At 53.8% G+C, this 11,449-nt stretch overlaps 1 protein-coding gene across 1 annotated transcript; it reads right to left on the reverse strand.

Moving 5' to 3' along the window:
• Positions 1 to 321: 321 nt before the first annotated feature.
• Clic1 (chloride intracellular channel 1) lies at positions 322 to 8,439 on the reverse strand. Its single transcript, XM_028888040.2, has 6 exons — positions 8,184 to 8,439; positions 5,680 to 5,789; positions 5,360 to 5,485; positions 5,129 to 5,235; positions 3,166 to 3,347; positions 322 to 693 (listed from the first exon to the last, which is right to left on the reverse strand). Exons 1-6 carry the CDS (start codon positions 8,220 to 8,222, stop codon positions 532 to 534), a joined length of 726 nt encoding a protein of 241 aa, XP_028743873.1. The 5' UTR covers positions 8,223 to 8,439; the 3' UTR covers positions 322 to 531.
• Between the last annotated feature and the right edge of the window lie 3,010 nt (positions 8,440 to 11,449).

Consider the following 11,449-nt stretch of genomic DNA (forward strand, 5'->3'; position numbering starts at 1 on the left):
CATTCCGCCCTGCTAGGCCGCGCCCATTCCTCCCGGACCCGGAGCCCCCCGCCCCCCTCCCCCAGCTCCGGCACCGCCCCAAGAGCGCTCGCTGCCCAGGCCCACTCAGATCCGGCTGGCCTTGGCTGCGGGGCTGCAAACAAGACATGGACTGCAAAACAGCCCTCTAAAGGACGGATGCAAAACATGGCAGCCCCTGTCCAAACACTCCCCTCCTTAGTTCCGGGCAGATGCCCCGAGCTTAATTAAGATCGTTGACCCTCCCCCTCATTTCGTGCCCACTATTCTTCAAGCCCTCCTTGTGTAAAAAACAACACTAGGTTTTTATTCTGTATTTTATTACCGAAATACGTTGTCCTACCCACCCCACCCCACAATAAAAATCTCGTCACCTGTTCCTTTACCCCATTTCCCCCTCAGCCCTACCCAAGTGCCCCGGATTTCCCGACCAGTGGCTGTTCTGGAGTGTGTCCATTAGCCTCCCAGAGCTATGGAGGGCACAGAGTGGGTGCAAGAGACTTAAAAGCGCGTTCATTTCAGGGCCTTGGCCACCTGCTCATAGGCCAGCTCTATCTCCTCGTCATCTGGACAGGTGGAGGCGAATTCTTCCCGAGCGTAAGCATTGGTCAAGTACCGATGCACTCCACGGAATGCCTCTGGGATAGTGAAGCCTCTGTACTTTTTACACACCACCTGGAGGAAAGAGAGGTCGGCATGTTAGCCCCAGGGAAGTCAGGCTTGCTTTGGTCTGCAGCTGTGGGACTTTCCCTCCAGGGTCCTCCAGATCATCTGGCTTTGCTTCTTAACAGATATGTTTGTTGTTGTTGTTTTGAGGCAAGGTCTCTCTATGTAACTCAGGCTGGCTTGATCTCTGGAACCTTCCATCTCAGCCTGAGAGCTGAGATTGCAGGTACACACCCATGTGCCTAGAGTCTTTAAAATTTTTATTTTTATTTTATGTTTTGCCTCCAAGTATGACAGTGTACCATGTGTGCAGTGTCTATAAAGGCCAGAGGAGGGCGTCACATCCTCTGGAATACATTACAAATGGTTGTTAGCTGCCATGTGGGTGCTGGGAACTGGACCTGGGTCCTCAGGAAGAGCAGCCAGTGCTCTTAACCATTGGGTCATCACTCTAAGCCCACCAGAGGCCTCTTACTGATTACTTCCTTCTCTCTTCTTTTCTTTTCTTATTTATTTATTTTTTAAAGACAGGTTTCCTTGTGTAGCGCTGGCTGTCCTGAAATTCACTCTATAGACCAGGCTGCCGTTAAAATCACAGGGATCCATCTGCCTCTGCCTCTCGAGTGCTGAGATTAAAGGCCAGGCTCCTTATCTAACCTGCCATTTGAAATCTCCAAAATGGTTTGCTCTCTTGATTAAAAATAAGAGAAGCCAGACATGGTGACGCATGCCTTCAATCCCAGCACTGGGAGGCAGAGGCAGGAGGATCTCTGAGTTTGAGGCCAGCCTGGTCAACATAGCGAGTTCCAGGGCAGCCAGGGCTACATAGAAAGATCCTGTCTCAAGAAACCAAAATAAATAAATAAATAGTAGTAAAAAAGAAAGCGAGAGGAAGATGGGCTGAAGAAACGGCTCCGTGGTGAAGAACGCCCATTACTCCTGCACAGGTCCAGAGCTTGATTTCTAGCACCCGCATTGGGCAGCTCCAGGTTCAGGGGATCTGACTCCCGGCACCTGCACTCATGAGTAATTAAATAGACACATAGAGAGAGACAGGGGCAGATAGGCTAGATATGTGTTCAGCCCTGGGTTCTAATTCCAGCAGACAGACAGACAGACAGACAGACAGACACACACACACAGACATACAGAGAAAAACATAATTAGCAGAGTGTAATGTTATTTTTGTAGTGAATTTTGTCTCTTTTTCTATTTGATTTTCAGGTCATGTATATGAATGTTTTATATTAAATTTCAACCTTCTGTGGGCAAGAACTAATCAAACATCATTGGGTTCTTTTCTTTATTTTTTAAGAAGGGAGGAGACTACTGTTATTTGAAACAGGCCTCCAACTCACACCTCAGCCTGGAGAATGCGGAGGATCACGGGAATGAGGCACTTTGTCCGGATCTTTGACAGCTGCGGAGTGCTACTCATTCAGTTGGTGGGGGAGTGCTAAGCGGCCTGTGTTTCACTGAGTTACACTGTAGCTTTAAGGCTATGTCAAAAACATAGGAAACAGCAACTTGTGTCTTCCTTGAGAGGAAATGGGAGGCCTGGGTTATATAGTGAGTTACTGCGTAGACTTGGGAGAATCCTGCTTTGTTTAAACTTGGGATTTGGCAGTGACACAGAGCAGGAAAAGCCTCCTTGGAAGTGACCCTGGACACAGACAGGCAGACGCGCACGCACACATATATACACATACACACAGGCACACACATACACACACACACAGGCATACACACATAGGCATAGGCACACACATACACACACACACACACAGGCACACACACACACACAGGCACACACACATAGGCATAGGCACACACACACACACACACACAGGCACACACATACAGGCACACACACACAGGCACAGGCACACACACACACAGGTACACACAGGCACACACACATACACACACACAGGCACACGCACATACACACACACAGGCACACGCACATACACACACACACACAGGCACACGCACAGGCACACACACACATACACACACACACAGGCACACGCACATACACACACACACAGGCACACGCACAGGCACACACACACATACACACACACACAGGCACACACAGAAAATCTGGAACACCACTCTTGCTCAGACACTGTGTAACCACACTTAAATCACTGACGGGATTCTCTTAATTGGGCAACAACTGCTAAGGGACAGGCTGGCATCCCTGGGTTGGCATCCCTGGGCAGGGTCCACCATTGGTAACAATCCACAGAAACTGTTCTAAGAAAGAAGTCACCATGGGGTGCTGAGATTGCTCCACTGGGTGAAGACACCAAGTCAGGTGACCGAAGTTCCGTCTTTGAGGTCCACACGATGGAGGAAGAGACCCAATACCCTCAAATTGTCTTGTGACTTCTGTACCCCGTTTGTGCCCTGCCCACTTACAATAAATTTAAGAAAGTTTTCACCTGAAAGATTCCTCCCACAGTGACCACCCACCTGTACGATGTGAAGCTTTGGCAACAGGTTACAGTCAGCCAGAGTGAGCTCATTGCCATCCAGAAACTTCCTCTGAGAGACGCCCTCATCCTCAGCGCTGGTTTCATCCACTTCTTCTGGGAGGGGGGATGTCAAGTAATTGTCTAGAACCTTCAGGGCTTTCAGGAGCCCCTTCTCTAGATCTGTTCAGAAAGGAAGCTGATTAGAACCTTAAACACTGGGGAAGACGGTCTGCCCAGGAAGAGCCATCGAGTTGCAAGGACACAGCTCAGAGGTAAAGCACCTGCTAAGCATGTGTGAGACTCTGAATTTGATTTAAAAAAAAAAAAAACCCAACAGCGCCATGTATGCTATTGTTAAACTGTGTGTATAAGATGTGTGTGTACAGATGTCTGCATATGTGTGGAGGCCAGAGGTCAATATCCAGTGTTTTCCTCAGTGACTCCATCTTCTTTTCTTACTTTATTAAAGATTAATTTATGAGCCTGTAGCAGTTTTTGTACACCTTGTGCATGCAGAAGCGGGGGTGGGGGTGTGTGGGGGTGTTGGGGGGGCAGAAACAGGTTCAGATTCCCAGGCACTGGAGTTACAGACAGCTGTGAGCTGTCGTGTGGATGCTGGGTCCTCGCAAGAGCAGCCAGTGATCTTGGAACCGTCTCTGCAGTTCCCGCTTTACTCAAGGTCTCTGCCTGGACTTGGAGCTCACCAATTAGACTAGACTAGCTGGACAGCCTCCGTCCAAGCCTCCTCCTGCCTCTACCTCCCCAGCACAGGGATGGCAGCAGCTGCCCATTCTGCCTGGATTTTGACATGGGTGCTACACATCCAAACTCACACTGGATGGCAAACACTCTATTGACTGAGCCATCTTCCCAACCCCTGGCTGGCAATTTATTCCCCCAAGTGCTAGAAACTGAGCCTAGGGTTGCACACACTAGTCAAGCTCTGCACACCAAATCACACCTCAGCCTTCTAGGCTAATCCATCTGCAGAGAAAACCTCAGTTACTTCCTATAAGCCCAGGAAATGGGTATTATCCCCACTTACAGATCTGGAAGCAGATTTAGAAAGGTGCAGAGACCTTCTCAGAATCGATCCCCAACTCCACCAAAAACACAAACAATTGTGTAAAAATAGTAAAAGAACTGTCTGTGAGCCTGATAATGAATGCTGCAGTATATGTGGTGTGTGGGGCACATATGAGTGTGCACTTTTAAGAATGAACTCAAGCTGGGCGGTGGTGGCGCACGCCTTTAATCCCAGCACTTGTGACTGTAGAGGCAGGAGATCTCTGTGAGTTCAACGCCAGCCTGGTCTACAGAGTGAGTTCCACGACAGCCAGGGATACACAGAGAAACCCTGTCTTGAAAAAACAACAACAACCACCACCAAACAAAAACAACAAAAGAATTCTAGAGGGCAGGGACATGGCTGGGTGGGTGCCAACACATGCTGTACAAGCATGAGAACCTGGCTCCAGATGCCAGCACCCTACATAAACAGCTGGTCGTGGGGCTGGAGGGATGGCTCAGTGGTTAAGAGCACTGGCTGTTCTCGTAGAAGACCAGAGGTTTGATTCCTAGCACCAACATCTGTTAACTCCAGCCCCAGGGAATCTGACAATCTCTTCTGGACTCCTCAGGCACAGCACACATGTGGTGCATAGATATACGTTCATGCGAACACTCACATACATAAAAATAAAATCTCGATAAAACAGAACACACACACATACCCACACCCACCCCACCCCACCCCACCCACACACACACCGCCGCAAACCCAAAAGTCTTGGCAATTAGACAGCAGGTAGGTAGAGGGATAAAGCCACAATGGAGGTCCAAAAGAGGTCTGGGAGCATCTGCTCCATCTCCCTGACAGCCAAACTCCCAGGGGCTCCTGGTGCCTCTCAACCCTAGGGTCTCCTCCTCTAGGACCTGAGCCTCTGCTCCGTGAGACTCACTGTCATTGAGGGCCGGGTTTGAGTTCTTGATGTAGGCAGAAAACTTGGCAAATATGTCCAGTCCTGAGGTGTTGGACTCAGGGTTGAGAGCAGCCAGCTTTGGGTACCTGGAAGGCAGAGGGAGAGATAAGGTAGAGTCCTTTCGGGAGGAGTCTCAGCCTCACTGCTTCCCCCCAACTTTTGTCCCCCAAAGCCCCCCAGCCCCCTCTCCTCCTCCCAAGTGCTCCGTACTTGGGAGGGCACAGCACGGCTTCCAGGAACTCCTCGATCTTGTTGGTGTCCGTGTGTACTTCAGTGCCGTACAGCAGGAATGGGAGCTGTCCGCCCGGGCAAAGCTTCTGAACAGTCTCTGTCCGTCTGGAGAGGGGCCAGGCATGAAGAGAGGAGAGGGCATCAGAAGCAGAAACAGGGACACGGAGATGGGGGAGAAACGGACTTGTCCCAGACGAGGGAGAACAGCTCTAAGGCAGAAGGGCTCATGTGGGTGAGCAGAGCATGCATGTGCACGTGCATCTACTCAAGTGTGTTTAGAGGAACAGAAGTGGGCCCACCTCTTGGTGTCCACGGTGGTAACGTTGAAGGTGACTCCCTTGAGCCAGAGCACCATGAACAGCCTCTGGGAGAAGGGGCAGTTCCCAATCTTGGCCCCATCACTGCCAGCCTGAAAAGCAAGCCCATCCCAGCGTTAGGCCTGGTATGCCCCATCCTTACCAGGCGATTCCCTGAACCTCCTGCTAGTTCTGACCTACAATGCTACACCCTCCCGGCTACTCCCACAGCTGAGCTATTTTCCCTTTGGGCCGGGGTCAAACCTAGGACAGATCAATGGGTAAATTTTCAGCCAAGGTAGGCTCCTGCCATCCTAGCGATCGGCAGGTGGGAGGGGGCAGAGGAACAGTTGAATCCTAGCAAGCTTTGAGGATCTGAATCCAAAAGGCAAAGAGCAGGGGACTCAGTGGGGTTGGAACTGGACATGAGATCCTGACTCCTAGATTCTCAAGTGGGGCAGAGACTAAGAAGAGCTGGGGGGCGGGGGCTGGAAACCAGGGTCCCCATTCACCAAACCTCTACCAAGCTGTTTCTGGAAGCTGGGCATGCACTCAAGTGGACCTAAACCTCACCTGAGAGATACGGAGGGCCTAACAAAGGGGGCGACTTTCTAATTGGATGCAGGTGACCTCATCCCCCAAGGGACACCTCCCCCCAGACCGAGGAGGGTGATTCATCTCTGTGTCTTCAGGCCTCCGCAGCTTCCTTCCTGGCCAGGAAGTGGGGGCAGGGACCTACACACGGAGTTCTCGGCAGCCAGCCGGGGCCACCCTTCCAGTTCCCTAAACCGTCACTCCGGCTGCTGGCCCCCAAGTCCTCCTCACCGGACACAAGCCCAGAATCTCTACAGCATCACCTCGCCCAGGAGTAAAAATAGCCCCTGGAGGCGAGCGTGAGGTGGGGACCACACCTAAGGGGCGGACCCAGGCTCCACTTGACTTCCCTGGGCCAAGAGAATGGGAAGAGCTGCCAGGGGAAGCCCAGCAAAAAGAAGAAACAGACAGGACACACACTGTCACACAGTCAGGACACACACCGTCACACAGACAGGACACACACCGTCACACAGTCAGGACACACCGTCACACAGTCACACAGTCAGGACACACACCGTCACACAGTCAGGACACACACTGTCACACAGTCAGGACACACCGTCACACTGTCACACAGTCAGGACACACAGTCACACAGTCAGGACACACCGTCACACAGTCACACAGTCAGGACACACACCGTCACACAGTCAGGACACACCGTCACACAGTCAGGACACACACTGTCACACAGACAGGACACACACCGTCACACAGTCAGGACACACAGTCACACAGACAGGACACACCTTCACACAGTCACACAGTCAGGACACACACCGTCACACAGTCAGGACACACAGTCACACAGACAGGACACACACCATCACATCAACAAGACACACACCAACACACAGACAGGACACACCAACACACAGACAGGACACACACCATCACATCAACAAGACACACACTGTCACACAGTCAGGACACACACTGTCACACAGTCAGGACACACACTGTCACACAATCAGGACACACACCATCACATCAACAAGACACACACCAACACACAAACAAGACACACACCAACACACCGCCAAGATGAACAAAATGGGAGAAAGTCATGGAAAGGGAGGCCCAAGAAGCGGAGGTGGGGGCAGGGGAGGATGGGGAGGGGCGGTGCGGAGGGGAGCGGCCTGAGTAGCAGCCAGCGGTTTCTAAACCCCAAAGCCCAGACCCATCTCTGACCACACCCACAGAGAGCGGAGAGAGAATGTGTGTGTGTGTGTGTGTGTGTGTGTGTGTGTGTGTGTGTGTGTGTGTGTGTGTGTGTAGGGGGGCTTTTCCTTCCATACCCACCAGCCCGCAGTTTCCCCTAACCCGGGGTCTCCTGCCCCCTCTCTTCGTTAGTAACTATTACTAAAGTTTAATCTCCTTCCTGCCTCCTTCTAGTCTCTGCTTCCTCAGCCCAGCGTGCTGCTTCCCGAGGGCTCTTCCCTTCTACCGTGGGCACATTCTTCTTCAGTCCTGCCAGACTCGTGTATCTCATCTCTCTCTCTCTCTCTCTCTCTCTCTCTCTCTCTCTCTCTCTCTCTCTCTCTCTCTCTCTCTCTCTCTCTCTCTCTCTCTCTCTCTCTCTCTCCCCCTTCCTTCCTTTCATAGGGCCACATGTCTTGGCCGCTTCTCCTCTGACCTTCTCAAACCCCGCCATACCCCATCCCCTCTCTCGCTCCTGAAACCCCGCTTTTCTCCACCTTCTCTCCTCCAGGTTGCTGGAAACCTCTTCTACAAACTTTTCAGGGCGGGTCCAGAACTCTCATTACAGTCTCACAAGTTACCTGCCCCCCACCCCAGCAAGATCGCCCCGGGGCTGGGGGTGGGGTCCGGGAGGAAAGGGTGGGGGAGCCGGGGCTGGGGCTGGGGGACCACTGGCTTGCAGACGAGGCCAAAGAAAGGGGCGCTCCTACCTTCACGAACAACTCGACCTGAGGTTGTTCTTCGGCCATGGTTGCGTCGGGGACCAGGAAGCAGCCGTCGCTGGGGGAACTGGGAGGGGCCGGGGCCAGGGAAGGCGGGTCTCGGGTCCCGGGTTCTCTGCTCCAGACTCAGGCTGCCCCTGCGGCGCAGCCCCAGTCCGATCAGACCCTCCGCTCGCTCCAACGCGGCTTCCCCACCGCCCGTGCGCCCCACACCCAGCTTCTCCACCTCGGTCCCTCCCGTTCAGCTCAGGGAGCAGCTGACTCACCAGCCGGCCCCGCCCTGAACCTGGGGAGGGGACGGGCGAGGGAGGGGAGGGCCGTGGGAGTGGGTCGGGGACAGAGGCCATCGGCCTCCGGGACCGCGGGGGTAAGGGAGGGCGTCAGCAGGGAGGCCTCTCCTGAGCACGGCACCTTTCCCGTGCCTCAGTTTCTCGCTGCATTACTGAGGAGGGTGGCCCAGTCCTCCAAAGGGAAACCCGACACTAGTGAACTGCCCACGACGGTGCAGGATGGGGTTTGGGGATGGAAGGGCTCTGCGTCCTTCTCAGTTCCGCCAGTCTGTCTTCGGGCTTGCTAGGACTCTGGTGTGTGTGTGTGTGTGTGTGTGTGTGTGTGTGTGTGTGTGTGTGTGTGTGTACGTGTGCGTGCGCGCGTGTGCGTGTGTGCGCGTGTGCGTGTGTGTGTGCGTGTGCGCGTGTGCATGTGCGTGTGTGCACGTGTGTGTGTACGTGTGTGTGCGCGCGTGTGCGTGCGTGTGTGTGCGTGCGTGTGTGTGTGTGTGTGTGTGTGTGTGTGTGTGTGTGTGTGTGTGTGTGTAGGGGGATATGGAAGGAGATACTGAGGTTGCCAATATGGATTGCACGGGCTGGGAGAGGCCAAGAGGCCTGGGGTGAGGGAGACAGGAAGCTGAGCCCCACGGCAGGGGCGGTCCTCTGGAAGCCTGTCCATGCCTGGACTTCCCCATCTCGGGCCCCTTACCCTCCTCTCACTGGTAGAGGTTGCCTTGGAGACAGGGTTATCCTGGCACAAGATAACACTGGGCTCTTCCCGGGGTGGGTGGGGTGTCGGCTGGTTCTCATGAGAAGAAAGCAAAGGTCAGACCGATCAGTGTGAGTGGAGTCCCCGGAGGATACCTAAGCAAATAAGGAGACCAGAAACAGTAGCTTTCCCTGGGAGGCTTGATTTGGGAGTTTACCTAACTTTACCACCTATTAAAAAAAAGATCTAAAATGTATCTGCCAATATTCCAGCCTCCACGTTCTAAGTTTCTCTTCTGTCCAACCATCCTTATTCTTTTCTACTCACTGTCTGTCCAAAAAACATCTCCATTTGGAGGAAAACACATGCTGGACTTGGAAAGACCTAGAAGTCAAACTGGGTTGGAAACAGAGACTGCGAGGGCCGGGGTGAGTGGTGCACGGGTGGCTGAGAACCAGCAGTTAGTGGTTTGCTCTAACTTCCTCCTCCCAGGGCTTTCTCCTCTCCGGGGCAAGGCTTCTCTCTCCCCTCCCCAGAAAGGCGGAATAGACTTAGAGTTTGGGCCTTTGAATCACACCATCCCAGAAGGAGATGGACTGATTCCTGAATGAGTGTGCGTTCCCATCGTGCTGGCCCTCAAAATCTGCACAGGGACCCTTCCTACTGGTGGAAAAGGTGTTTCACAGACGCCTTATTTTCCAGACTGTCCCCTTTCCGGGAGAAGCTTCCCTTTGTCTCAAACAGGTTTGACAGCTTGTCTTTATAGCCGCAGCTGCCCTCCTCATCAATATTGACCGAGGCTGCTGCCTGGATTGCTAACCTCGAGTTATCTTGCCTTAGTTTTCAGGCTGCCCTCTCCTGGCCTCCCGGATTGGAAGTCAGGACTGCAACAGAAAATTCTTTGCTGCCATCTGGTCTGTGCCCTGTGTTCTCTCACCAGCCCCTTCCTCAGCTGGCTTATCTTCCTGTGTCCAGTGCTTGTCTTGGTAACCAGTCCTTAATCTCTTCACACCCCAGATTGGAAGGCGAGTCCCTCCCTGCCACTCCTCAGAGTCACCAACCTCCTCCAGGTTTCCATAGCTCCATTGCTCAACGATTTGCCAAGGGTAACCATTAACCCAGCCCGTAACTCTGCTCCCCACCTGTCCCCGTGGAGAGGACTTTTCCAGTCCCTAACCAGCAGAGCCAGCTTCACACCCTCACATCATTTCTCTGGACCTCAGGCGGGATCTTCTTAGTTCAGTCCAGCTGGGACCGGTTTTTTTTTTTAATTATGCATTTATATTGTGTGTGTGTGCACGGGCACAAGCAGCTCAGCTGTGGAGGTCAGAGCCCTGGGGATGGATGGTAAGGCGATTCTCCCGGATGAGCCAGCCCTGAAGGATTGTTTTTATTGTAAACTCTATTTCTTTCTTTCTCCCACAGAAACACCTTCCTTCTCTTCCTTCTTTCCCATCCAGCTCTGTCATCAATGAGTTGTGATACCCAGTGTCCTTAGGGGTGAGTGGGCTGTGGCGTGGGCACAAACCGACATGGGTGTGTGTGTTCTAACTAGGTCTGCTCTCAGACGCTTGCGCTTCCGCTTCATGGGTCCGGAAATAATGAGGCCCTGGAGTGCTCCCGTGGGAGCGGTCATCCCCGGCCTGCAGGGAGCAGGCGAAGTGGGGTTGAAAGAAGCGGTGGTTCTTACTTCCACGTATTTGTTTAAAGCACTCATGTAGCGCTTACTGTTTGCCAGACACGGCTCTGAGCTCCTTTAAATATTAGCTCGGTGGTACAAACATTAACAGAGTTGTTGCTGTTGGCACAGGGAACTGACGGTGCTTCTCTCCACTCTCCGGGAGGCGGAGTGGTGCGCTGGCCCTTTAAGGCCGGCCCTGTGGCCGTCGCCCTCCCCACCGCCCGGACCCCTTTTCCGGGCTGGGCCGCCTGCGCGGCCCGCGGGCTCCGCCCCGCACCAATCCGCGCTCCGACCCCGGGAGGCGCCGCTGCTTAGCAACGGCAGAGGGCGGGAAGTTTGAACGCGCTGGCCCCGCCCTCGCTGTAAGCAGGCCAATCAGCGCTCAGACCCTCCCCTCGCCTTGCGTGTACTCCCTCTCTCCCCGTTGGCTCGCTAGGCAGGGCCCTCCAGCCAATAGCGACTAGGAGGGCGGGGCGAGCGCGGCCCCGCCCACACCCGGCCCCGCCCACAGGCCGGCTCGCCCTGCCTCAGGCTGGCTGGCGGCCGTTGGCCGGGGAGGCGGGCCGTCGCGGCTGAGGTGACGAAAAAGGCGGGA

Source organism: Peromyscus leucopus, chromosome 16_21 (genome assembly GCF_004664715.2).
Source record: "Peromyscus leucopus breed LL Stock chromosome 16_21, UCI_PerLeu_2.1, whole genome shotgun sequence".
In the NCBI taxonomy this organism is placed as follows: domain Eukaryota; kingdom Metazoa; phylum Chordata; class Mammalia; order Rodentia; family Cricetidae; genus Peromyscus; species Peromyscus leucopus.

Excerpts from the sequence above, each read along its gene's own strand:
- Clic1 (XM_028888040.2), bottom strand. The coding sequence starts at position 8,222 with ATGGCCGAAGAACAACCTCAGGTCGAGTTGTTCGTGAAG. Across the intron at positions 5,486-5,679 it reads ACCACCGTGGACACCAAGAG|ACGGACAGAGACTGTTCAGA; the intron begins GTGGGCCCACTT and ends GCCCCTCTCCAG. Across the intron at positions 5,236-5,359 it reads GCCGTGCTGTGCCCTCCCAA|GTACCCAAAGCTGGCTGCTC; the intron begins GTACGGAGCACT and ends TCTGCCTTCCAG.